Genomic DNA, 26,878 nt, shown 5'->3' with positions numbered 1-26,878 from the left:
TAAGGCTTCAGCCTAGCGCATAACTGACCTAGTTCTAAGCTACTAGAGTTGTCCAAGTCGCAGATTTTGCGGGGAGTGTCCTACGGTAGGTAAGAAGCGGCCTTACATTGCGTACCTGCGCCCCTGTACCGTGATAGCTGCTGGTACACCTGCTTCATGCGCTCCACGTTGATTCTGCTCGTCTCTGCGTGGTTGACCATCGGCAGCGGGTAGTCCTTCCCTGGAGGGCCAACCAGAAAACATCATTTTAAACACTCAGAGGTTAAGGATCTGGTTTTCCCCGTTGTAACAAGAAATAGGATACAGGAGTTTTCTTTTACACAACCAAAGCACTTAGGTGAGATATTTTGGTTGTGTATCCTATACTTTACCAACCTCATCATCACCAACCTGATCAGATGAAACTATTTTTGGAAGTAAGGAATAGGAGATTTCAAACTTCTGGGATGTATTGCCTCGTGCAATCCTTGACTCCCTGAATTCCCCCATGTCAGCCTCCAATTGCTGCTAACTTCCGGCCAGAGAAATTTGATGTGTCTACCCTTTTGATGTCATTCTGCCTATCATTCTACATGCTATCAACCTGCACTGTCCAGGCAAGCATACACATTAACCCCAGCTCAGCCACCCAAAACAATACTTTATTACAGGGAAGAAAAAAGGCAATATACAACAGTTGCCTATTTGTTGATATGAAAGAACAGAAGGGTGATGTACCGATGATGCACTTAGCTGCCTTCTGCACCGACTCTGGAGCGTTCCACGGGTCGTAGATGTACTTGGCAGGGAACCCTCTCAGCTTGGGGAGGTATTTCCTGTACACAACACACAAACATCATTGTCCTGTTATACATCAATGAAGGTAAGATATCCATCTATAACGTTACCCAATACAAAAGAAATCAAGTAACTGGATAAGTTTTTTTTTTAGAGTTCAATGTCATGGTCTCTGTCAGACTGACTCATGACTTTTCTATCCAATTTTTAATATAATTTTTCCCCTTAACTGGGGGTTAGATGTACTTACATCAAGTGCAAGTCTTTTTCGAAGCAAGGTTTTTTTAAAGGCTGGATGCCCTTCCTAACGCCAACCAAAACCCTAGTAGGTCCCAGGATCCCTCTAATTTAGGAGGGGGAAATACGTGATAAGTGCCTTTCCCAAGGACACAACGTCTGGGTGCATGTCCGGACATGTCTGGGTCCAATCCTGGGGATTGAACCTGGGTCCCCTTGCTTGACAGTAAAAAGGATTTTGAGCCCTGAATACTGACCTGATAAAGTCCCCGTTGGGGTCGGTCCGCCTGTACAATTCCTAGAATTCTTGCAAATTGCACCCAATACTGTACCATTAGGCTCCTCCCTGAGACGTCGCCAAAAAGGATTTCCAGCCCTGAATACTGACCTGATGAAGTCCCCGTTGGGGTCGGTCCGCCTGCCGAAGTTGACGGGACAGTACACGTGGAAGAACTGCTGGAAGAAGGAGCTGCAGGACAGCCACATCCAGCTCCCGGCGTTCACGCTCCAGTCAGCGTCCAGCAAGAGTTCCTCAAACACCTCGGCAGCAGAACGGACAGCACGGGCATTACAACAGTATCACAGGGGGAGAAGACGTGACAGTATTATTCATTCTAATTGCGGAAACAGTCTGGAAGTTACCTGTTTCGTCTCCCTCTCCAATGTATCCAATGGTAAAGTCAAATAACGCCACAGCAAGTAATTTTTATGCATGACATCGGTGCGCGCATTAATTTTCGCCTGATTTTGGAAAAAAACACAAGAAATTTTGTTGCCTTCTGACGGTGGTCAACATGCCGAAAATGGGCAAAGATGTCTGCTGCCATGCCGGAAGGTGGATGGCAGATAACTATGACGAGAGGAGACAAGAAAAGGCTCTGATCTAATGTTTTATTTCTTACTTTGATGCAATGATATGTGATGATGGCTGTGTATATGTGATGTTCCCACCAAATAAAAGCCATTCGTACAATGATTTTATAATGTAGGAACCTTGTTTTTTTGGCCCGCCTTGTTTTTTTTCGCCCGCTCGCATTAGATTTGGAGTCTGCAGAGGATGTCATCCATAAAATTTACTTGCTGTGGCCTAAACTTACAGTTATGGAAGCCATATAGAACTAAGAACATGCGACAATAAAACCATCAAATTTTTACATTTGCCATAGCTTTTATTGACTGCCAAGTAAAACTTAAATGGCATCCAATACAGTTTTAGGGTGGCAAAAAGAAAATATGAAATCTGTCTGATATTGACATTTATTCCCATTTCTTAGCACGTGTACGATTTCGTCATCATTTCATACATATATATATTATATATATATATATATATATATATATACATGTACTTGAAGTGTTGAAATTGCCCCCAAACAAGCTAGTTGAAGTGCCTTTTTATTTTTGGTTGCCACCCATGAATAACTTGACCAGCCTACGATACAAAACAAGCAGCCGTTTTCCTACGGCAAGATCACATTTTTCCTTCACTGATATCAGTATGCTGTGGGACAACATTGACTAAGTGTACTAAATTAAAAAGGACCAGAAAACTGAATTTTAAAATCCAGTTTACCACCTTGAAATTGCATTGGGGGCCTTTAAACTTGGGTTTAACCATACAAAACAACGTAAAGAAGTAAATAGAGCAAAGGTCACCTTCATCCCTTCTTCCCAGGAGATCCACAGGTCCCCTCTGGTCAGGAAGCAGGCCACAGCGTGCCGTGCCAAGTGGTGGATCCACCCCTCCTGCTGTAGCTGCGACATGATCGCATCTATCCAGGGGAAGCCCGTCTGGCCCTGGAAAGGCGGGGGGTACAGTCTTTAGATGGAACTGCATTCAATATTAGGTCCTACATGCTTTGGCTTTTAATTAGGTACATTATCTCTATCATATACGTCTTCATTATTCAAACAACACTCATAAAACCTCAAGCTGAACTGGCTGAATATCATCTTATCTGTTCCAAAAATACTAGAAAAATCATGACTTGAGAACTGAGCATTTTCAGAACAAAAGATATATAAGCTCAGCTGTGGAATGGCAAGGTTCTTTCTAAAACTAATTTTTACATGCGTAGGAGTTATGATTTAAGGGAACTGCCAAGGTCTTTGGGGCCTAATTAGCTCCAGTACTCTGAGGCATGTTGACACAATAACACATCGCAAAACATTGTCTGCATAGTCACAAACTCTCCCAGCATGAGCTACATTTTTGTACAAAACAAGCAAGGTTCTTTCAAAGCCAGTTCGTGTATATGCAGGAGTGTAACAATGTGGGGGTACATGTATATATGTATGTTGATGAGCTAATTAGGCTATGGAAAGTAATTTTTATGGATGACATCAACGCGCACATTAATTTTTGACTGATTTTGGAAGAAAAAAAATTTTGCTACCCTCTGACAGTGGTGAACATGCCCAAAATGGGCAAAGATGTCTGTTACCATGCCAGAATGTGGATGGCAAATAAATATTAAGAGAGGAGATCTAGACAAGGCTCTGATTTATTGTTCTTTTACATGTACAGTGTACATTGATGCAGTGATGTATTTCACTCCTTTTATATGTGATGTTCCCACTGAATCAAAAACATCTGTACAACGATTGAAAACTTTTATTTCTAAGTAACAAATGGATGTAGTAACAGATGGCAGTAAACTTAACATTTCTTGTTTAGGCCACACCAATTTAATTTCTTGGTTAACGGATTCGCCTCTTCGTTTTTTTTTTATTTGCAAATAAAAATAAAAATTCAGAATCAACTGCAAAATGCTCATATTTTGCCCTGAACAGTTGAAAACAGTCCTTTTCTTACTACCTTGTTACAGTCATTCCATCTATCAATGCAGTGCTACCATTAAAAGTTCAAAATTCATTGTTTAAATTTTGAACCTGCCTGGTGTGCTGACTTCATGGCTCCTATCGTACCATTTTGGGCCATAATAGGATGCCTAGGCCTGTTTTTATTTTTATTTTTTTTTCGCCCGCCCGCTCCATTATTTTTCTAGAAAAATCCGTTAACCAAGAAATTAAATTGGTGTGGCCTTAACAAGGTTTATGATGTCAAAATTTGAAATTGTAGGAATCTTGTTTTTCTTGGCTTGCCTTGTTTTTTCACCCTATTGCATTAGATTTGGAGTCTGCGGAGGATGTCATCCATAAAATTTACTTGCTGTGGCCTTATGGAATATTAAACTTTTGGGTGGATTGTTAAACAAGACAAAGGTTCCATCTGTTGCATTATCAGAAAGTCTCCCAGCATATCAAGAGCGACAAAACAAGGAAAGCTCTTTCTATACCCACTACTTGGAGGAGAGGGACCAGTGTAAGCGCATGCGGGGTAAGGCCACTTTGAGTACCCACGATTTATTTTTGGACTTATTTTTGAAATAATTTTTTTTCCTGGGCAAATTTTGCTCAGAAAGGCCCAGTTTTGTGGTAAGTGGGACAGAAGAATGTATATTTTTCAAATCTGCCCAAAACGTTTGACCTTTGGCAAGACTTGACCTTCTATCGACCCCGAGATAGATCCTGGGACTGTTCCACTTGGACAGGGGGTGAAATCCAGGTATCATTTCAGTATTTGGGCTGTAACTCAAAATTAGGCAGGAGTCGAACTTTCACTATTTGTACCAAAAGAAACCTGACAAATTCAGCTTTGCAGTGGGGGTAAAGACTTGAGGTTTGGAATAAAAGTAAATGTGTTTTTAAGTGCTTGTTTCTAGTGGTTTCACCATAGAATTCCAATGGAAGCTTCATTCACTGGTCCCTCCCTTGGATGTGCAGGTGGGTAGGAACGTGTCCCAGATATCAGTTGATGGGGCCATTAGGGAATACACTCTATGAACGCCCACGCATGAACAGTCTTTATGGGAAACTTACTTGTAAGTACCTCTAGGAACAGACATAAGTTTTCTCATTATAAATTTTTTTTAATGTGAAGAAAGGATTATGACAATGAAAGACAATCATCTCTGTTGCAATTTCATTCATAAAAAAATGTGTATAACTTCCATATAGACTATTCATATTATTAGAGACATGACTAAAGTCTTGAAATGTTTGCAGTACTATAGCAACTGAAAATGGGACAAATGGAAAATTCACTCCGAATAGGAACGTTCCTTGCTTTAAAGTACCTTCCTTTCTGAACAAAAAATACTGTTTTTTCATTAGTTTATGTGAACATGGATTATTACAATGAATAATATTCACTTATATTCTAACTTTGTGTCTAATATAACTTCCATGTAGATTGACGTTGGAGTGCTTTTTGAAAAACCTCACTCTTCATATTAGAAGAGTCACGACTTTTATTAAAAATGTGACACAAATGAAAAATTCACTTATGCTATTTAAATAGAGTCACTTGAACGTCCGTTAACATTCATCCACTAAGATATTTTTATCCGCCACATCTGCCACTTTTAAAATGAGATCTCGAGTGCAACACCCCCAGGTATGCACGGTTTACATTACGTTTAGAGCACATTTTGGGATTATAAGGAATTACAAGGAAGATGATGAAAGCAAAGCAGTGTTCTACCCAGTTTCCTTCCTTCTGTCATTCAACGGAATTTCGCCTCTTGTGACATACAAAAATTTTGCCCAATCCGTTATCTTTGATGGACAAAAATTAGCTTGTAAAGATATGCGAAACCAAAAAGTCTACCAGCAAAATTTGCCCCTCTAAATGCAGGAAATAGCCAAAATGTTTAAATTTTCCCAATGAAGCATACCCCTAGAACTAGACCATATGATGTCACATCAAACTAGGAAGGCAACATTTGCAAAGAAAATGCATAATGTTTACCTTCGCATATGGTCTGCTCTGTTAATTCTTACTCAAACATGTTCATATATATGGTGACAGGAGTCTAAATCCCTCCTGCTATAAAATTGCAACATGATTTAACCCAACACCAGTCACCATGGTGCAGGTATTTGACCTTTTGCGTTTGGAGAAGAGGAAACTGAGCAAAAACAATATGTTTTCCTTCGGTATACATAATAAAATTGAAATTGACAGAAAAAAAATTTAGGCTGGGTAGAATATTGAAACACAGCAGTACCTCTGCCCACTTGGCCAGTGCCTCTGGGTTTTTATCCCATGGGATCTGCACACAGATTGTGTTGTTCACCATCTTGTCGAAGTTTGGGTTGTTCGTAGCCGCTGTGTAGAAGAACTCTCTCCACAGTAACTGGCCGTACAATGACAAGGGAGGGTGGTTGCTTCTCTTTACCTGGAAAGGGAACACAAACCTATAAGTCTGCATTCGTAAATGATTGCATCAAGTTCTTTCTTCCCAACCACTTCTTTAACAAAAGCTGATGTTTCAATGACTGTCTGCCATCTTCATCAGGGCAATTATGACAGGTTCACTGTGCACTGAAGCCAGGTGCAGAGTGAACTAGTAACACCTGAATTCATAGTGAACCAGTAAAATCTAGCTTCAGTTACATTGAACCGGTGATAATTGCCCTGATTAAGATGACAGCCAGTCATCAAAATGTCAGGTTTTGCGGTGGTAATTGTCCTGATAAAGATGACAAACAGTCATCAAAATGTTGGCTCTTGCTTAGAAAAAGTTACATGCCTCTTACAGGGCTCGAAATGCTGGGTGCACATACACATTTGTACACCCAAAATTGCAGCCGTGCATCTAATTTTTTCAAAATTGCAGCTGTGCATTTAATTTTTTTGTGAGGAATGTTAGGTTCACATATTCACAAAAATAAATTTTGAGCCCTGCTCTTAGCAAGGTAATAAAACCATCCTTATACTAAGCAAACTGAAAGGTAATTCATATGAACAAACCTTCTTGTACAGCTCTGTTAGCTTCTTGTAGAATAATCTGGGAGACAGGCAGCCGAATCTGAGATATGGACTCAGTCCTGTGGGGCTGGCTAACAGTGAGGAGGCTGTCATCTTCGGTCTCTCAAAACTTGCAACCCATGCCTGGATAGAGACAAGAAAAAAACATCAAAAACTCTCCCAAATTCAATGTCAGCTTATCTTAGTGAGTATCTCCATGCCCTTTTCTGTTAAATGTTACAATGTGTTAGCTGGTGTGTTACGCCGAAGGGTGGTTATACCAGCTATACCGATACAGATACATGTACAGACACAGATTATGCACTGAGTTAATCATAGCCAGCCCGCTCTTACTCAGTATAAAGTGATGTAAGTGTATTAATCGTTCTACGTAGCATGTTATTTGTCATGCTGAATTCATAAATTCAGCATGAGGCATTATTGAGTAATTCCTAGCTATGCTAGACCTGCATAGTCAAAGGTCGGACAGTCTTCAGAGCATTCGCTTGTCGTGGTTTCCGCACTCATGCCAAATCTAAGCACCCCATGAATGCAATGAAACAGTCCACCTTCCATTTCCTTCATTGACTTAAAAGCTTCCCCTCATTCAATATCGAACAGTTCAAATTTCCATATCTTTCCATATCAGTAACCTTAAACCCCTGTTCAGTTACAGTGCTCCCTATTTCACTCAGAGGTGCCCCAAAACTCATTTTGCCTACATAAACCTGTTAATTTGTGTAAAATACTCCCTGCTCTTTGCCAAGATAGCTTACCTGAAATGTTAGGATTACAGTATTACACTATGACACACAGTGATGCTGCTCTGAGTCATGCTACAAGCTTTTAAAGCAATTTCTGGCTGACTTCATGTACGTCAGCAAATCAGCAAATTCACAAAGGAAATACTCTCCATAATTCATGAGAGATTGAACTTGAGGCACATTGGTGCCCTGAAAATTCCTTCTACCGGTAGTCATACGAGTCACATGATTGGAAACTAAAGCCTGGAACATCATTCTGAATCGTTTTCTTTGCAAAAAAAATCAAACTTTCAAAGGCACCTTACAGTAGGCTGGCACTTATGTAACAGAATAATTACAAGAAACGTACAAACTAGACATACCATAAATATTGTCATGATCTGGTTATCAACAATTTAAGAAGTTGTCCTGGCTTTATGTTACCGGTATAAAAACACAAAACATTCTAGCACACTGTGTAGCCATGTCTTTTTGTGGACACAACTTACAGTCTTGTTAATTATTTTTTATCTTCTATTGTTGGTTTGATTTGGACTGGGATACACACAAAGGAAACCTCCTTTCTTTTAGATGTACCTTACTGTAATAAAGCTGAAATATATCAATAAATATCTAAGTATGTTGCTGGGATACAATACATGTTGCCAAAGCAAGAATTACAATGTAAATCCTATATCAGTACTGTACCTTTCTCTCCAGATGCCGTTCCAGTCTGGTCAGTGCTTCTGTCTCCCCACCCGGCCACACAACAGGGTTCAAGTTATCTGTGTCAAAACCTGTCCAAAAACAAACATTGTTTATGCTTATGAATTATCATTAATAATTGTTCCTAAGGCCACACCAATTTGATTTCTTGGTTAACGGATTTTTCTAGAAAAATAATGGAGCGGGCGGGCGAAAAAAAAAAGAAAATAAAAACAGGCCTAGGCATTATATTATGGCCCAAAATGGTACAATAGAAGCCATGAAGTCAACACACCAAGCTGGTTCAAAATTTAAACAATGAATTTTGAACTTTAAATGATACCACTGCATTGAAAGATGGAATAACTGTAATAACTAGGAAGAAAAGGACTGTTTTCAACTGTTAAGGGAAAAATATGAGCATTTTGCAGTTGATTCTGAATTTTTATTTTTATTTGCAAATGAGAAAAAAATGAAGCGGGCGAATCCGTTAACCAAGAAATTAAATTGGTGTGGCCTAATGGTTTCTAATGCTTCTGGGTTTTTTTTCATGTTTTCTACAACTTCGCTAGAATTGCTACTAAGGTTTTTTAGATGTTAGACAATGGCTTACAGGTACTACCAGTGTAGCCTCATTAACATAATATATGCAATATTACCAAAACTCCAAAAATATGGATGAAACAGTTAACAGATTTGCGCAGTTTGAAGTAATTGCTTGTTTAAAAAGTCAGGCCAACTAAAACTAATAGAATTACCATCTTTTACCCATTGCAGGTGAGTTTTGCCATATTGGTATGCAAGACTAAACCACAAAAGGTAGCCACACCATTATATAGGTATAAAAATCTTGTTCTTGTTTCATCATAAGGGTTATATCAAAAGGGTTATATATAATTATGTATAATTTTTGTATGCCCATGTTTCGCATAATATGGGCAAAAATTCAGCAAAAGAAGAATTTATCTGATAACACCCTGGACATGTAATTTGTCTACTTTTTTTTTGACACAAAATGTGTAGATAACAGGGAGGGGGTTACCATATACAGTATACGTGGAACTAATGAGAAATGCCAGTGCAGCCTCATTAACATAATTTATGCATGATTACCAAAACTACAAAAATATGGATGAAACAGTTAACAGATTTGCGTAGTTTGAAGTAATTGCTTGTTTAAAAAGTCAGGCCAACTAAAACTAATAGAATTACCATCTTTTACCCATTGCAAGTGAGTTTTGCCATATTGGTATGCAAGACTAAACCACAAAAGGTAGCCACACCATTATATAGGTATAAAAATCTTGTTCTTGTTTATTATCACAAGGGTTATATATAATTATGTATAGTTTCTAATTTTTGTATGCCCATGTTTCGCATAATATGGGCAAAAATCGAGCAAAAGAAGAATTTATCTGATAACACCCTGGACATGTAATTTGTCTCCTTTTTTTTTACACAAAATGTGTAGATAACAGGGACGGGGGTAACCATATACAGTATACAAGTAAGTTCTGACAAATGCCAGTGCAGCCTCATTAACATAATTTATGCAGGATTATCAAAACTACAAAAATATGGATAAAACAGTCAACAGATTTGCGTAGTTTGAATTAATTGCTTGTTAAAACATCAGGCCAACTAAAATTAATAGAATTACCATCTTTTACCCATTGCAAGTGAGTTTTGCCATATTGGTATGCAAGACTAAACCACAAAAGGTAGCCACACTGTTATATACGTATACAAATCTTGTTCATGTTTCATCATGAGGGTTATGTATAAGTTATGTATAGTTTACAATTTTTGTATGCCCATGTTTCATAAAAGCATGGGCAAAAATAAAGCAAAAGAAGAATTCATCTTTACCTACTTTTCTTGACACAGAATGTGTAGATAACAAGGAGGTGGGATCCAAGTATAGTACACAAGTAACTTCTAACAAATGCCAAACAAAAATAAAGTTTGATTTTTTTTGCTGATATACTATAACAAAAAATAACACCATGAGGTCTGAATTTGCATGTATTTCTACAACATAAAACATAAATCCAGTTCGTAAGTTTAACTTAGAAAAGCGTTAATAATGTTTCCCCACCTAACTCCTCAAGAGACGGCACTCCGTATTTTTCGTCGTGGTCATCTTGGATAGGAGTGGTCAGTTTGTCCACTGTGCTTGCTGTGATGGTGTCTACAGGCTGGTCTGGAGGGTCCATCTTAGATAGGATGGCCTGGAACCGCTTGTAGGTCAGCGGTGGCTGCCCACCGTTCACATCAATGATGCTGGGCGAGAGAAAGAACAATAAATTCATCTGTGTTGGTAGTTACGTTTTAAGTTAAAACCTTTGTTCAATAGACTGACCCAGTGAGATTTGTCACAGTCTATTGAGGAAGATCAGAGTGACTGGTCGAAAAGCTCTTTGTTTTCTGTTTACCATTTTCCACTTTTAGGGAATTTTTGCTCCATGAGGGTAAAATATACATTGGGATAGTGTGGTTTTGACTCAGTACTGTATGTAGATAAATGACTATAATATTGGCTTTGAAAAATCGGGTTTCCAAGCCCTAAAAACTGCACTGGATACCTTTAAACAACAAATTCAATTCACTTTGTTACAAAGACAGTTCTCCAAAATACATCGATGACGGTTAGACATCCAGGTAATAAAATACACAGGGAAACTGTTACTTAAGAAACTAGATAGATTTTAGAAGGTGGTTCTCCAAGCATTTTTGAATTAATTGCTGAAAGCATACAGGGTCTATGGCAACTTACTACACATGGAGAAACTTTTGCTGTCCTGCTACTCCTCCGTAGGAAAAAAACTGGTGACAAAAACAAGCTACAGCATGCCAGTACTCTGACAAGCTGGGATACAATGCTAACCAAGTAATTGGTTTCTTCAAGGAAGAGACAGCCGACACTTAAGTCTGGTATCAAATATGAAGCCTACAAAAGAAATTTTCAGCACGTGCGGCACGTGTAAGTGACAATGCTAATAACCTGTTGATTTGGGAAAATACCTACTTCTGGCGAGTAAAAACAATTCTTGTAGAAAATTTAAAAAAAAAAAGTACTTCTAAGAAATAAAAAAAAAATTCCTTAGTAATTAAAAGCAAATTTGGCCACTAGCAAAATCTGAGAGTAGCATCTCTTGTGTTGCTGAGCTTTAACAGCACATAGCCGTAAAAATAGTAAATGAAATTTCAAAAACATTCACGTCCGCACACTGTGCTATTCCATCTGCCCGCTGTCTCCAACAGAGAACAAAAACCATTCCAATTTTAGCTGCAGCATTGTCCTTTGCTTTAGAATATTTCGCATAAAACCTGGTTTGCATCTGGCTGCTATTTCTTGTTTTTTATTGAGATATAGCGTAGGGTAATGCTTACTCTTGTAATTTGTACAAGGTGTGCGACGTCCGCAAAATGACCTTTACTCCAGCCTCCTTGGCGAGTTTCATGACGGCCATGTCTCGTTCACGACCAAACGGCTCCGAGTCCTCTTCAAACGAAAGACAGGAGACCTTCCACTCCTAAGGAGGAAATGGAAGACATTGTGAGAATCTGATTTCTATACTACGTCACAGCAGTGATCAATCAAATTAAGGCCAGGGCTCGAAATTAACATTGTCCCAGTGTCAAATGACACTAAATTTTCAGCTCGGGACAATTCAAATTACGTTTTGGGACAATTTCAGGCAACTGGAAAATTCTGAGACCATCCACATGATTTGGGAACGCGATCCATCCACCCTGCTGTGGGCCGCCAGCAGCCCATAATACTCAAATATATGTTCAAACATTTAAATTTGACCAATCAGGGATTCCAATTGTCGGGGAGGGGGGCCTCGAAGATGGTGCAGTGCCCATGATACTATCATCTATTTCCCTACATTTACTAATAAAGTGGACTTCAAGTTGTACAATTCTGCATGTTGTTGTTGTTTTCTTATTGTTGCCATAAACTTATTTCCTGAAAAGAAGGCTGGGACAGTCCATCCTCAGTTTGGGACAATTGAAATCTATGTTCGGGACAATTCCGGGACAATAGTGAAAAAAGTTAATTTCGAGGCCTGAAGGCTTGTCGCAAAAAGGATTTGTGTACAAGTAGTGCATATATACATGTAGGTCAGCACAAATGGTATTATTTTGACAGACACGTAAAAAGGTAAAGTCCTTCCTGACCAGATGGTACATAGCACCCATCTCCAATTCTATAGCCCTTAATTCTGCAGATATTGCAGAACGCTGAAAAAAGTATCTTTATTACTGCAATGAATAAATCTTACCTTGAAGAGGCGTGGAAACACATCTGTGGGCTGCCCTCTGATGACGTACAGTCGTGAATTGAGCTTCCGCAGACTGGCATCAAGGTCTTCCAGGCACTGCAAGAGGAATCTGAACAAAAAAAGAAAAACATTCAAGCAAGTGTTTTTGAAAAAAAGCTGACATTTTGGCCAAGTAGGCTCCTAGAAAAAAACTTGACACAATCAAAAAACCCTTAAAATTAAGATAAAACAGGTACAGTTTACTTTGTTACATAAGAGTTTCTGTATGAATGTTCCATGTTACTGTAAATAAATTTTAAATGTTTCATACACTGTGACCACAAGCAGTACAGCATGTTTGTGAAACTTGCTATACTTACAAGCAATTTTACCCGTTACAAAGGTTGGCAGGTTTTTTGCTGGGTTATTGAAAAACAACCAAGCAAGCGACGAACCAACCAAGAATATGTCTGTGCTTAGTGCATTTCCGCTAGGGCCAAAATGAATGATTCATATCATAGGTCTTGACATGAGGTGCTAATTCAATCTGGAGTGCACCAAATGTGACGAAAACCATTACTGCTGACGCAAGCACTTCAAATGGCACTTTAACATGGCCAAAGGCATCACTTTGGTTCTATCTAGCAGATGTTCTGCAATGTTTGGGCTAAATGCTCTCTAATACATCATACATCCTGTTTCGTGCTAACATTTGAATCTGGTGACTTCTCACATGTTGCCCTTTAAAATGAGCTATGTGGTCACCCCAACATTAAGTATTATCATCATTATCTATTTCTCTGTGTAAATTATCTCTCTGATCCTCAGTATCACAACACATAACATTTTCAAACAAGCATTACAAGAATCAGCTCAGTGATTTTTTTTTACTTTTCCGTGTCCGCCACGGCACTTTATTCTCTCCACATGTATGTTACAAATAATATGTCAGCATATAAGCTTAATAAATTAATGAAGTACATGAGTCTCGTGAACATAAAACATATTTTTTGTGTGTGTGTGCTTATCTTATTTCTCTTTCAGAGACAGAGTAGAGAGTCTTATTCTTGTCATTCTGAATAGTAATCATGAGTGAATGTCCTAAACAAATGTAGCACATTGTGTTTTCTAAATAACTCAGGATGATCCTTGTATGCTATCCAAGATACATAAATTGAATATTTTGCTAAGGTGACATAAAAATTATCTCCAAATAGTACAGAAGCTATCATACAGACCCTATGCCTAGAACTGACAACCTAAAAATCTCCAGCAAGCAGTGCAAAAAGGGCTATTCTCTGAGGCACCAACAATGCCACAAGAAGGCTAGAGGCTGTAAAACAACCCCACAACCATCCCTAACAAGTATCAGGGATAAAGGAAACACAGTCAGCACCAAGGAAAGGGTAATGCAGTCAGCACCAGGGACAGAGAAACAGTACCAAGGGATAGGAAAATACAGTCAGCACCAGGGACAGGGAAGCATTGTCAGCACCAGGGACAGGGAAACACAGTCAGTACCAGGGACAGGGAAACACAGTCAGTACCACTACCAGGGACAGGGAAACACAGTCACCACCAGGGACAGGGAAACACAGTCAGCACCAGGGAAAGGGAACACAGTCAGCACCAAGGACAAGGAAACAGTCAGCACCAGGGACAGGGAACACAGTCAGTACCTGAGACAGGGAAACAGCCAGCACCAGGGACAGGGAAACACTGTCAGTACCAAGGCCAGGGCCAGTACCAAGGACAGAGAAAAACAGCCAGTGCTAAGGCCAAGGACAACATATTACGCATGCTATAAATACACACGTTATATAAGGTGCGTATTTATAGTGTATGCCTAAAGGTTTCATTTGTCTGCAAGTACCTATTTTTCTCTACTTTTCAAAACCTCTCCTAATTTGGAGCCAATTCCAAACCTCATCAACATTTAACCTGGAGAAAAACCTGTTAAAAACAAGCCTCATGACTTTCAGAACGTGGACCTGCCTCTTTGGGATATAAAGGGTTCTTAGAGTGTGCAGCTTGTTAAAAGGAAAAGATTGGTCATCACAGTAATGAAGGAGGTTGCTTTTAGAATATTTCAAGGAAGGTCTGTGGCGAGAAAAAGCTTGAGAACTCAAGGACGGAAGAAGCTACCCAAGAAAAGAAAGGATAAGCCAGCTGAGGGAGAATAGACTGTTGCAGGCTCAATGATGATTAACTCTTAGTCTTAGTCAAAGGGAGTGATTTTGGGACTGTGACGTAATGGTTGGGTGTTTGGCTCAGAACCCATAGGTCCTGGGTTCAAATCCCCAATGTTGTGCCCTTGGGTAAGGCATTTAATACAACATTCCTCACTTTACTAAGGTGAAAATGAGTACCTATGGCTTTGGTTAGAAACATCCCTCGGATGAATTGGAGGTAACATGTTTGGGGAGGACCACACTCTACTCATGTTAAAGAACCCATCACACCTTTCAAAATACGAGTACAACAATTGAAGAAAATATGAGTAGACACTAATAAATCAATTCCGCACCTTTCAATCTCTGCAGAACAATTAAGACTAAAATAAAGATTGTTTATTTGTTGTTTAGTCCTAGCAACAATATGAGACGAGCAGAACTAATTTGTAACCGACACAGACGAGTTCATTCCTGATCACAGCACTCGGTGACTCACGTAACCCACCCACCTACAATCTGTGTCGTGTAAAACTACTACATCAGAAAAACCAATCATTTCAGTAACTGCACATATTACTTTCTCCTATGAAACATGATCTAGGGCTTGAAACACTATTTCCTGCATGCGTGCACTGGTACAGGTAACATTGCAACAGTTAATAAAGCAAACAAAAATTAACATATACCTTCATGTGCATATCATAAAATCCAGTACATGGAATAGTACAGATTATGTGAAGGTAGACGTCACAAATACCTCCAATTTTACCAACACCAACCTGCATTTGCAGGTGGCATTTCATTTATTAAATTTGTAATTCGAGCCCTGTGATCTCTTTTTTTTTAAATAAATTTGTAATAGATCTATTATTGTAAATATTTACCTTTGACCCGAAATCAGGATTAAGTATTCCCTACCTTAGGTCAGTAAATTAAAAATATTTCTGAACGGAAAAATACAGTATTATACTGTATTCCAACCACCTGTTAATTTCTGTGGATAAAACAGCTGAGGCCTTGTATCTTGCTTTTGTACAAGTGGAAACAAAGTGAGCTTTTAGACGCCATCTTTCCGAATGAAGCACGTTAGTGGCTTGGAGATATACTTGAATTTGATCTCCACCATTGGGAATAACACTTCACGCTATTGGACAAGGGCTGTCCTTTCACCGTTACCATGGTGATTTGACCTCTTAAAGAACGTAAGCACCCACGAGAGCCCGTACATCAGTGAACATGTTACCTAGTGGGCGCCGTGGCACAGAAGTTTTGCACTGGTAGCTATCCAAAAAGTGCTGAGCCTGCATCAGACTATGATGACAGCTGCTTTAGGCCTAGGGAAAATAATGTTGTGTTTCCCATTACCTGAACTACACTACGGCCACACCAATTTAATTTCTTGGTTAACGGATTTTTCTAGAAAAATAATGGAGCGGGCGGGCGAAAAAAATAAAAAAATAAAAACAGGCCTTAAGGCATCCTATTATGGTCCAAAATGGTACGATAGGAGCCATGAAGTCAACACATCAGGCTGGTTCAAAATTTAAACAATGAATTTTGAACTTTTAATGATACCATTGCATTGAAAGATGGAATAACTGTAACAACTAGGATGAAAAGGACTGTCTTCAACTGTTCAGGGCAAAATATGAGCATTTTGCAGTTGATTCTGAATTTTTATTTTTATTTGCAAATCAGAAAAAAAATGAAGCGGGTGAATCCGTTAACCAAGAAATTAAATTGGTGTGGCCTTAACAAAAACCTGACAACTCCAGCCATTTTCCAGATAAAACGTGTCATAAGTATAAAACAAAATAAAGATGTGATAGAATTTTTTTCCCTCCTCAATTAGAAAGAAATTTCTAAATTATGATACATTGTACCAGCAGTACAGTACACATTTAAAACCTTTGATTTATGTGCAAGTATAAATTGTGCTTTTGAACATTAAATATTCCATGAATGTACAAGCTCAAGTTTACCTTATAAAGTTAGATATCCAATTCCGAAAAGCAGCTACAGCATACTATCCAAAGCAAGACATCAAATTTTAAAAAATCAGTATTTGCTTGTTCCCGTCGCAGTTTTGTAATACATGGAGGTAGCCGTAGCCCATACTCGGACTTTTAAATATGAAGTATTCCATGAATACACCAATTTACCTTAGATATCCAATTCCAACAGAATAAGCAGGTACTATCCAAAGCAAGAAGTGTATAAGTCACGTTTAAGAAATCAGTATTTGCTTGTTCTCGGCGCAGTTTTGTAATGTTTGCATGGTGGTAGCCCCTACTCGGACTTTGTACCTGTCCACGATGTAAACAGCTGATGTTCACGTGTACCACGAGTGTTACCTTCATGTTGATCAACCGTACACAAGTGCGCTGGGTCAGCTTGAACTTTGCTATGTACATGTTCTGCAAACAGCTTTTCCGCGCGTGCGGAACCACAAGTTCAAGTGCGTACACACCGGCTTTTCGCACATTCATCTACTTTTGAATAACCATTTCAAGCTGTTTGAAAAAACATTGAAAATGTGTCTACGTAAGGCCACATGAATTTTATTTCTTGGTTCAAGCAACAGGGCGAAACAAAATAAAAACTGGCCAAGGCATCCTATGAAGGCCCTAAATGCTATCATAGAAGCCATGATTCAAAAAAAGAATTTCAAATTTCATTTTAATCAAACCACAGTGCTAGGTGGAAAACTGTAACAATGTTGAATGTTAGAGCATGTTATGACTATGAGCATTTTGGAGTTGGTTCTGGACCAAATTTTTTTTGTTTTCAAAATCACAAAAAAAAAGCAGGCAGATCAGAGAACCAATGGGTTAAATTTGTATAGCCTTAGAAATGGTATCAAACCTATACAGAAATGTCAAGATATCCACGAAAACAAAGATAATGCACATATAGCATTTCTAGGACTAATTCTTTCCGAAAGGGCACACCAATTTTATTTTTAATAATTTTTTTACATTTTGTATTAAAAAATCCAAGAGCTCACTGATCTGTGGCAGGGAAATGATCAAACGTCACAAGAACTACTAGAATTTTCTCTCGTGTATTACCTCTACCTTTGAATTTTTGATTACACAACAGACCCTGTCACGCACGCATGTCACCTTTCACGTCCGCCGGCGCTGTTTGAATGTTAATAGCAGGATAAATAACGGCTGAGTGGCTTTGGCATGACCGTTTTGAACCCACGTGGAGCTCTACCCGCCGTAATGCCAGACATAAGCCAGGCGGGGCAAACTATTAGGTGACACACGACGAGACAGAACTGCAATCCCCAAGCTGTTTCTTTACACATCCAGGCAAATCTTAATTATCAAAACACAGGTAGTTTCTCAGTATTCTTACAGACCCAGTTTATTTTCTAAACATAGCAGAAAGTTGGGCATAGTCTAACATTATGAATCTGCTCAAGAAAATGCAGTTTACCCATGTAAAATACATGTGTAACAATGACTCTAGAAATTCCATATAAAACATATAATGGTTAGTCTAATGTCAAAACAAAATTTTTTATTTTATCATTCATTACTCCAGGTCAATACAATTTGATCCATATGGAAAGTAGCAGGGCCGCTAGCCTGACTACCAGGCTGTTTCCAGGGACTAATAGAGGAGGGCTATAGTGGGCATGTTGACCCCGGAGCAGTCTGGCACCCAGGCTACAGGGTCAAACTTCAAAGACCATAATATGAGAAGGACAAGGCTCATGTACTTTGTTTCAGGAAACCATGGCAATATCTTACCATTTTTTCACCTGAATAGGTCAGCTCACCTTATGTAAGGTGTACACAGTAAATTAAACATTCATTCTTATCACCAGATCTTTGCACTTTGACCAGAACATATTTTGTTGGGTCAGCTTACACTACAGTAGTAGTACAGGGAACAGGTGGTGATGCAATCGTCAAACATAAAGTAGAAACAGTCCTTCCTACTTACATGCAGAAAAACTACTAACGAAAGGAAACATCATCAAACAGTGGACAGATCTTGAGACAAAAAAACGTACCCAAACTGGACCCCATTTCTCAACAAAACATATCTGGGTCCCTTCAAGTGCGGGTCTGAGTGGTACAGTCCAAATCCGGGCCTTACATAAGCCAGACTTTCTAGGTCAGCATGACCTGTTTGTCGACAACAAGAATATGCAAATTAGGGAGACCAACTCAAACCGAAGCTGAACAAAGTCGGACCATCACTCCATTTCAGTAACTACTGACCCTACAAAGATCTTCAGAATATAATCCCACACATACAGAAAGATTTTACACATTTTCTGATATGTTTGGGGAAATGAGTTCTTGTAATGGATGAACCATGGTATGGATAGTCAAGGTGACTGAACCATAATTTGGGACACCTACAAGTGTTGTATTCTTAAAATATGCGGAAGGTCAACACGACCTATTTTCCTACATCCAAACAGCGGATATTCTCAGGAAAAACAACTTCTGGTGATTCCGGAAGGCTATTGGGGAAAACGCCTCAACTCTATCAAAAAGGAATAATATGGACTCAAAAAAAACAGATTCCAAATGTTCCCAACTCTCTCTGGTAAAACTAATCCACCTACAACAAGCCACCAGGTGGCCCAAAATCTAATCATTTCACGTCTCCTCAAGACCTACCTAACTACCGAAATATCTAGGCAATCCCTCAAGTTATCATGTTCACACAAAAACAGACACACGCTCCTAAAAACATAATCTTCTTTGCGTACTAAATGTTACATGCCATGGCTACCCTGGAGAAGAATGAGACATGTAAGGAGCATGAGCTAACATGATTAGACATAATTCTTTGGCAAAATAACATGCAGGATGTCAGCTTCAGTAGCTCAATTTCCTCTGAACGTTTAGAAACAAAATTGTGGACCACTGCCAGACAAGGCTAGGAGATTATGCGATAGCCAGGATGTCTTTTACAATAGCCCAGGTCCACAAGTGATTATAAATTTTGACCTATCTTTACCTTGCCTAGTTAATACCTACCTGAATCCTTCCGTTGACTTAATCCACATAGCAAGTTAAGACGGTCTGCATGCCTTTTTCTGCGAGGACTTAGCAAGCCATCTTAATTCACCGCCATTCAAAGCCGGATGCAACGTTGAGAATGGTCGGAAAATTATCCATGAAGCGTAATTGGTCTCTTCCTCGCAGCATGTTAGTTGTTATCCCGGATTCATTGTCAAGCGTTGCTGGTCTTCAGGAATTTACCATTAATTAAGCCCTGTCGACCCCCATGCAGACCCTCAGATAATGTTCACTGCTGGCAGGATCCCCCTACGCAGACCCTCAGATAATGTGGCTGATACCTTCCTGAGTACCATTCCTACATGTCGGTCTTCCACTTGGCAGCACTTGTATGTGCCTGGCATGTTCACGTATCACGTACGCACACGGTGAAAAAAAAAAGCAGATCCCTTGAGTCTTGACAAAGAGCTCAGCAAGAGGAATGAAATTTCTACTGCCATTCACAGACTTCTTCATGAACATCACCACTTGCCGCAAAACGTGTGAGACACTGAGAGGGATGAATGAAACAGCATCGCCCATCTATACATGTAACATGTATTTTCTCTCTTCCCTTTGAAATATCGACAAGACATTCTTTTCTTCTATGACCACAGAATTCCCTAAATGAACTTAACTTGCGTGGGCAGTCTTCAATTTTCTCCTCCTAATTCACTACTGATCAATCGAAGGGAGTTAAACAAAACCTCTACCTGCGTCAGAGCTGGCTTCCAGCTACAAACACAAGTTTTAAAGAGGAGCCTACAAGATAAATCATCCTTTAAAAAAAGATACAACCCGCAGGTGGCAAAGCATGTGCAAGGCCATTATGGGGTCATTACAGATAGCCCCAGGAAAAATTGAGAGTTATCATACCTACCTGGTCAGATAACTACAGTTATACTAGCTACCCGAAGAAATACAATGGCGTTTTCCCTAGAAATCGCAAGGTGGCAGTTCTTCACAGAAACAAACAACATCCGGGCACTAACCCACGTGACCTCCTCTTTCCCGGAACCAAGCCGAGGCAAGGGGAACCTCATCGAGCCTGGGCCGGGTCAGAGAAAGGGTGGGACATTGTATTTCTTCGGGTAGCTAGTATAACTGTAGTTATCTGACCAGGTAGGTATGATAACTCTCAATTATACGTCGCTACCCTCCGAAATACAATGGCGACTTCAAAGCCGCGAGATGAGGGTAGTATAACAATAAGAAAAACGAGACTCACCAGATCCCAAGGGGAGAGATGAATGATCATCCTGGAGTCACGTCTTTCACCTCCGTCATACAGGTGCTGCTGAAGGATGACTGATCCCCCATTTTGACAGCTGAAGTGCCGGATACATTAAAGGGCAGAACTACTACACTGTAGTCCTTTCGGGCAAGGTTGAGGCACTCAAGGTAGAGATGAGTGCCCTACCTAAATCCGACTCGATCTCTGGTCGGAAATAAAAGGTTTGGAAGGTTCTGGCCGAGGCCCAGTCTGCCAAACGCAACAACTCATTCAGAGACAAACCCTTTCGCAAAGCTGCAGACGCAGCGGCACCACGATGGGAATGAGCTTTAAAAACACTGGTATCAATACCAGAAAGCTCCATAACCAACTTCAACCATCTGGCTAAAGTTGCAGAAACAACAGGTTTCTGATTCTTAAAAGATAAGAAAAACTTCTTAGACCTAACAGGAGACTGACTTCTCCTAAGGTACTCTTTAGTATGTCTTACCACACAGATACTGCTGTGATCTGGGTAAGCATGAAACACAATCTCTCTGTAGGGCCGAGCAGGCCTATCAGATTTTGTTAACTCAACTGGAACAAAACAAACCTTAACGTCAGACACGCTCATAAGATCAATAGACAAGGACGCCAACGTCCCACATCTATCAGCAGATGACAAAGCCATCAATGATAAAGTCTTCAGAGTAATCTGCCTCAAAGTAAGAGACTCTAGAGGCTCCCAAGTCTGCAGGAATCTGAGGACTTTACTAACATCCCAGGTAACTAGGTACCTAGGTCTAGGGGGGCGCATATTAAACACACCCCGCATAAAATTAACAACCATCCAGTGTTGCCCAATCTGGACACCATCTGAAGTCTGACGAGTTGAGGAAATCGCTGAGCGATGGACATTAATGGTCTTATAAGACATACCCTCTTGATAAAGGTACAAGAGGTAGTCAATAACCTCAGGAACCGTAGTACTGAGGGGATTTAAGGACTTAGTCCTGCACCAACTGGAAAAACGTTTCCAAACTGACTGATATTGCTTTTGGGTACTTTTTCGCTGAGCCGCGGAAGCCACTGCTGCCGCTTCAGATGACAAACCCGAAGTTATCAATGCTTGCCTGACACAAGCCAAGCGGTCAGCTTGAGAATTTTCCAAAGAGGATGCACCTCTTCTAACCCGGGAAGACACAGGACGTTCTTCTCCACAGGGAAGAACAGCGGATCCCGAATGGCTAACTCTCGGAGCAGTGGAAACCATGGCTGAGAGGGCCAAAAAGGTGCTATGACCAAGGCTACTGCCTGATCTGACCGAATTTTGTTCAGGACTCTTGTGAGTAGACAAACAGGTGGGAATGCGTACACCGCATTTTGCCCCAAGAGCAGAGGAAGGCATCGATCCTCCATGCTTCTGGGTCGGGATGCCATGCACAATAAAGTGGAAGCTGATGGTTGAGCCTCGAGGCAAACAAGTCCACTTCTGGGTGGAAATGAAGCATCTGACATGCTTCGTGAAAGAGAAGTGGATGGAGCTTCCACTCTGTGTGATCGTGAAACACTCTGGATGCCGTGTCGGCTTCCAGGTTGACCCGACCCGGCAGATGTTCTGCTGATAACATCAAACCCCTCGCTAGAGCCCATTTCCATAGAGAAACGGCAGTTTGGCTGAGAGGCAAGGAGTGGCATCCTCCTTGTCGGTTGATGTATGAGATTGCCGTTGTGTTGTCCAACCTGAGTCGAATGTGGGAATCGCTCAGGTCGGATGCGAAACACTTCAGGCCGAAGAAAGCAGCCATCAACTCCAGCTCGTTTATGTGTCTCTGTCTCTCCTGAGGAGACCAGCGACCCCCTGTCCTGCGCCCGTTGCAGACTGCTCCCCAACCTTGGAGAGATGCATCTGTGGTGATGGTTAGAACCACTGGACTCAACAGAATGGCCCGACCGTTCCACTGAGGCAAACAAGCTGCCCAGGCCGCTAACTCTGCACGAGCTTGAGGGGACAACACCACTTTGGTGTCCCATGGACGATTCTGTTTCAGAGCGTTGTTTAGACAACTCTGCAAATTCCTGAAGTAAAGCGGAGCAGGCAAGACTGCTGCTGACGCTGCATTCATTTGACCCACCACTTCGGCAATCTGCCGGAGGGACACATGCTGCAACCTCTGCAAGGAGGTGCAGCTCCTGACAATCTTTGTCACCTTCTCCCGAGGGAGAAGCAACGTCATGAGATGAGAATCTATTTCCAGACCCAAGAAGATCAGCTTCTGTGTAGGGATCAACTGGGACTTTTCCCAATTGATCAGAAATCCCAGCCGTGATAGAAGGTCTATCGCGAACTGGAGATTCTGCTGACATTGAGATTGGGATGACCCCAAAATCAACATATCGTCGAGATATATCACAATCCGAATCCCTTGAGATCGAATTACCGCAACGATGGGCTTCATCACCTTTGTGAAGACCCTCGGCGCGCAATTCAGTCCGAACGGCATGGACTGGAATTCCCAAATCCTGCCCTTGAAGCGAAACCGCAGGAGTTTCTTCATGGACTGGTGTAGGGGAATGTGGAAATAGGCATCCTTGATATCCAAGGTGGCCATCCAGTCGTTTGGCTGTAAAAGCGACTGGACCTCCTTCATCCCTTCCATCTTGAAGTGGTCTGCGACCACATATTGATTGAGAGGCTTTAGATTGACTACTGGACGCCAGGTCCCGTCTTTCTTTGGGACCAGAAAAAGGCGTGATAGGAATTGTCCTTCCACAGGAGGCACTTCCAAGATCACCCCTTTTTGTTTCAGCGACAAAACCTCTGCTGCCATGAGGTTTTCGGCCTCTAGATTTAACCCTGTCACCTCTTCTGGAGGGACAAGTTGATGGGGTCGCCCTGTGAGATGGACCCTCAGACCTTTGCTCACAGTGCTCAGAACCCATGGATCTGAGCAGATGGTTTCCCAATGAGAAAGGAAATGCTGAATTCTCCCAGCAACTGGAAGAAGATCCATCCCAGAGGGCGACCCTGGCTCGAGACGAAGTGGGGGGTTGACTACTTTTTTGCCTGCCGAAAGGACTGATTTCCTTTACGGTATGACTTGCCCTTAGCCGACTGCTGACGGTTATGGAAGGACTGCTTCCCACGTCCTCTCCCAAAACTCATCTTGGGTTGAGAAGAGTCAACTGCGGCCAAAGGGCTACTGTAGACCACCCGCCTTGTAGACGGCTTAGGGTCCTTGTAGACCTTTTCCACTGTCTTACCAGCCTTATCGATCTCTTCTACTTTCTGTAGAATGTCATCCCCCAACAACCACTCACAAGTGGGTACAGTCAGGCGGTCATCCCCAGCCTGATGTTTAGTGCTGATCTTGTCGTTGACCAAGCACTTGAACTTATCCTCGACCCAATCATGCACCTGACGGCGCCTGAAGTAGGTAATGTGAGAGCACACTCCTGCATTCAGCTGACCAGCAATGTTCAAGTGATCAGCAATGACCTTAGCCTGGTCACGGACAGACTCATCCTCGTGCGAGAGCAGAGGCTGCAGCAGGTCCATCACCTGCAAGACCGGCTGTATAGCTTCGAGGGCATGACCCTGGATAGCCCTCAAAGCATTATCCTGTTTCACCGCCTGTACCGTCTGTTTCACCGTCTTCCACCTTTCACCCAAGGCATTGTGCAACTTGGGGGCAGAGACCGCTGCCGCCTGAGAGGCATCCAGGTGATAGGCCTTCTCTGTATCCTCAAAAGCCTTCTCCTGCCAGGGGAGAAGTCTTTGTTCCTTAAACCAATCCACGATCCCAGGGGACACAACAAGTCCCTTAACTCGTGGTTGAAGTGAGGTCAGGAAGGAAGGCCTGTCTTGTACAGGCTGCACTGCTACATCCGAGTGGACCTCAGAGTGCTCTGTGCTAGTGTGCTCTGTTAACCCTTCCGGAGAAGGGTGTTCTGAGGGAGCATGTTCTGACTCCGAAAGAGCCTCAGATTCAGAAGGATGCAGGTCGATAGCATCGACCAGCTCTGGATCCGTAGAAACGGATGTCACGTCCCTGATAGGGGACCTGGACCTAACACGTGAGGCAGAAGTCGAACGCCACCGACGTCTCGGGGCCCGAACGTCAACCTCTGAGTCCTCAGACTCCTCATCCTCACGATGAACCATTGCACGAGTAGTGCCTTGATTCAGATGGCCTCTGAGCGAGGACTGCTGGTCCAAAACAGATCTCATATCCGTCATAAGACGGTTGAACTCTGAGAAAACATCCCAATGACCACTAGTGGGCAAAGGGAAATTGGGCTGAAAGCCCGCAGTACCTCCCGCAGTCGGCACCGAAGTGGCAACTGGGCGTGCTCCAACATGTCCCGGCACCGAGGTGGCGGAGAACATGGCACGATAAGTACCAGTACTGCTTGCAGTTCCCGTTGGCACGGGTGCAAAACCAAGGTGAGGCAACGGAGCAAACGCACCTGACAGTTGAGTATCAGTTCTCATCCCTGCCTGCACGTACGTTGCCGTGGGCGGAGCAAAATCCCCACGTGACGTAGTGGCGGGCTCCATAACTGAAAAAATGCTGTAAACAAAACAGCAAAAATGAAATAATCAGACTCTAAACACACCAAAAACAAGGACCCACAGAGACAGTGGGACCTCCGGAACCTTCCTGATCCAACAGGAAACAGGAAAGATCGCTAAAATGTGAAAAAAACACACCACCAAGCGAGAACTACAAAAATCCACTTACCTAGCCGAAGGCAGTGAAGGGAAAGAGGAGGTCACGTGGGTTAGTGCCCGGATGTTGTTTGTTTCTGTGAAGAACTGCCACCTTGCGATTTCTAGGGAAAACGCCATTGTATTTCGGAGGGTAGCGACGTATAACCTTGCTCGCTAAGAATAGGTCTGATTAGTGGTTTGCTTCCATGTGTACTGTGGTTCTGGAATGCAAACCCACTCGATTAGGTGGACGGAAGTCCTGATTATTTGCTGTAATATACATGTACATCGATCTCAGTGCTGCTTAAATTCTTTTTTCTTGCTACTGGTTAAGACAGGTTGAAGAAACCATTTTTAGTCAACAAAATATGCAATTTAAAGCTTCTTATCTCTCGTATTATGACCTCTCCATTTTGAGAACCTAGCCCTGTTGTGCAATCATTGTTCACTGCTAGTCGTTGGAAAGAAGCCAGACTTCTTGTTGTTTTCAAGGGGTAAATGGGGGTATGCCAGCAGGTAAATTTAAAAACTTGAAGATTGCTTGAAGATTAGGGAAGACTGGGCCCAGAGATATTTACCAAAAATTACCAACATGGCAAGGTGGTTTTGTGGTTAGGTGGTTAGGGTTGTTGACTCTGAATTCAAAGGTTCTGGGTTTGAATCCCTGGCAGGCCCAAATGTTGTGTCATCACTCGACTCAGGTGAAAATGAGTACCCAATCCCACCACACTTTCGAAAAGAGTTCTGAGTGGTTCAAACCTTAGTGTGGTCATGGGCAGCTTGTACTTACTGTACAAAACTGATGGTTACTAGTATGCTAAAAAACAGTTAATTGACTGATTATGTGAAACAAACAAAGAAACTTTAAGTACAGATTGAACTCCACCCAAAAAATGAGGTCAAAGAAAATCCTATTAATTCTAATTTCACATAAATAGCGTTTTTGATGACCGTTATCAACATAATGAAAGTAGCCTATTACTGTCTGTACTTCAAAGCAATGACGCACGCTCCACTGTGAAGACACTCGTCAAAAGCAGAAAATTGCTCCACTAGTTTACTGAATAGTGACGTTCCCCTGCTAGATAGGACACCCTTCAAATCTAGACAACGGCTGGGAAGGCATCCAAAAAGATGGCATTCCCAAAGGAGACAATTTTTATATATAGCCTCGTGATTAAATCATAACACTTTTT

The 26,878-nt window shown here is 41.4% G+C and overlaps 1 protein-coding gene across 5 annotated transcripts in view; it reads right to left on the bottom strand.

Annotated features, from left to right (window-relative positions):
* The window catches only part of LOC109467389 (cryptochrome-1-like), a 48,209-nt gene that overhangs the window by 5,151 nt on the left and 16,180 nt on the right, over positions 1-26,878 (bottom strand). For 3 of the 5 annotated variants that reach the window (XM_019765329.1, XM_019765328.1, XM_019765332.1), the window contains 10 exons: positions 12,570-12,678; positions 11,671-11,813; positions 10,376-10,560; positions 8,281-8,369; positions 6,833-6,973; positions 6,087-6,257; positions 2,671-2,811; positions 1,403-1,554; positions 718-815; positions 107-220 (listed from right to left, as the gene is read on the bottom strand). In XM_019765329.1, the coding sequence (XP_019620888.1) occupies positions 107-220; positions 718-815; positions 1,403-1,554; positions 2,671-2,811; positions 6,087-6,257; positions 6,833-6,973; positions 8,281-8,369; positions 10,376-10,560; positions 11,671-11,813; positions 12,570-12,678 (1,343 nt within the window). The remainder of the gene's footprint in view (positions 1-106; positions 221-717; positions 816-1,402; positions 1,555-2,670; positions 2,812-6,086; positions 6,258-6,832; positions 6,974-8,280; positions 8,370-10,375; positions 10,561-11,670; positions 11,814-12,569; positions 12,679-26,878) is intronic. The other 2 variants (XM_019765331.1, XM_019765333.1) reach the window with 1 other exon arrangement.

This window comes from Branchiostoma belcheri, unplaced genomic scaffold, assembly GCF_001625305.1.
Source record: "Branchiostoma belcheri isolate BF01 breed outbred unplaced genomic scaffold, Haploidv18h27 scaffold18, whole genome shotgun sequence".
Taxonomy (NCBI): Eukaryota; Metazoa; Chordata; class Leptocardii; order Amphioxiformes; family Branchiostomatidae; genus Branchiostoma; species Branchiostoma belcheri.
The sequence above is the reverse complement of the archived record's forward strand: the minus strand, read 5'-3'. Positions and strand labels throughout refer to the sequence as shown.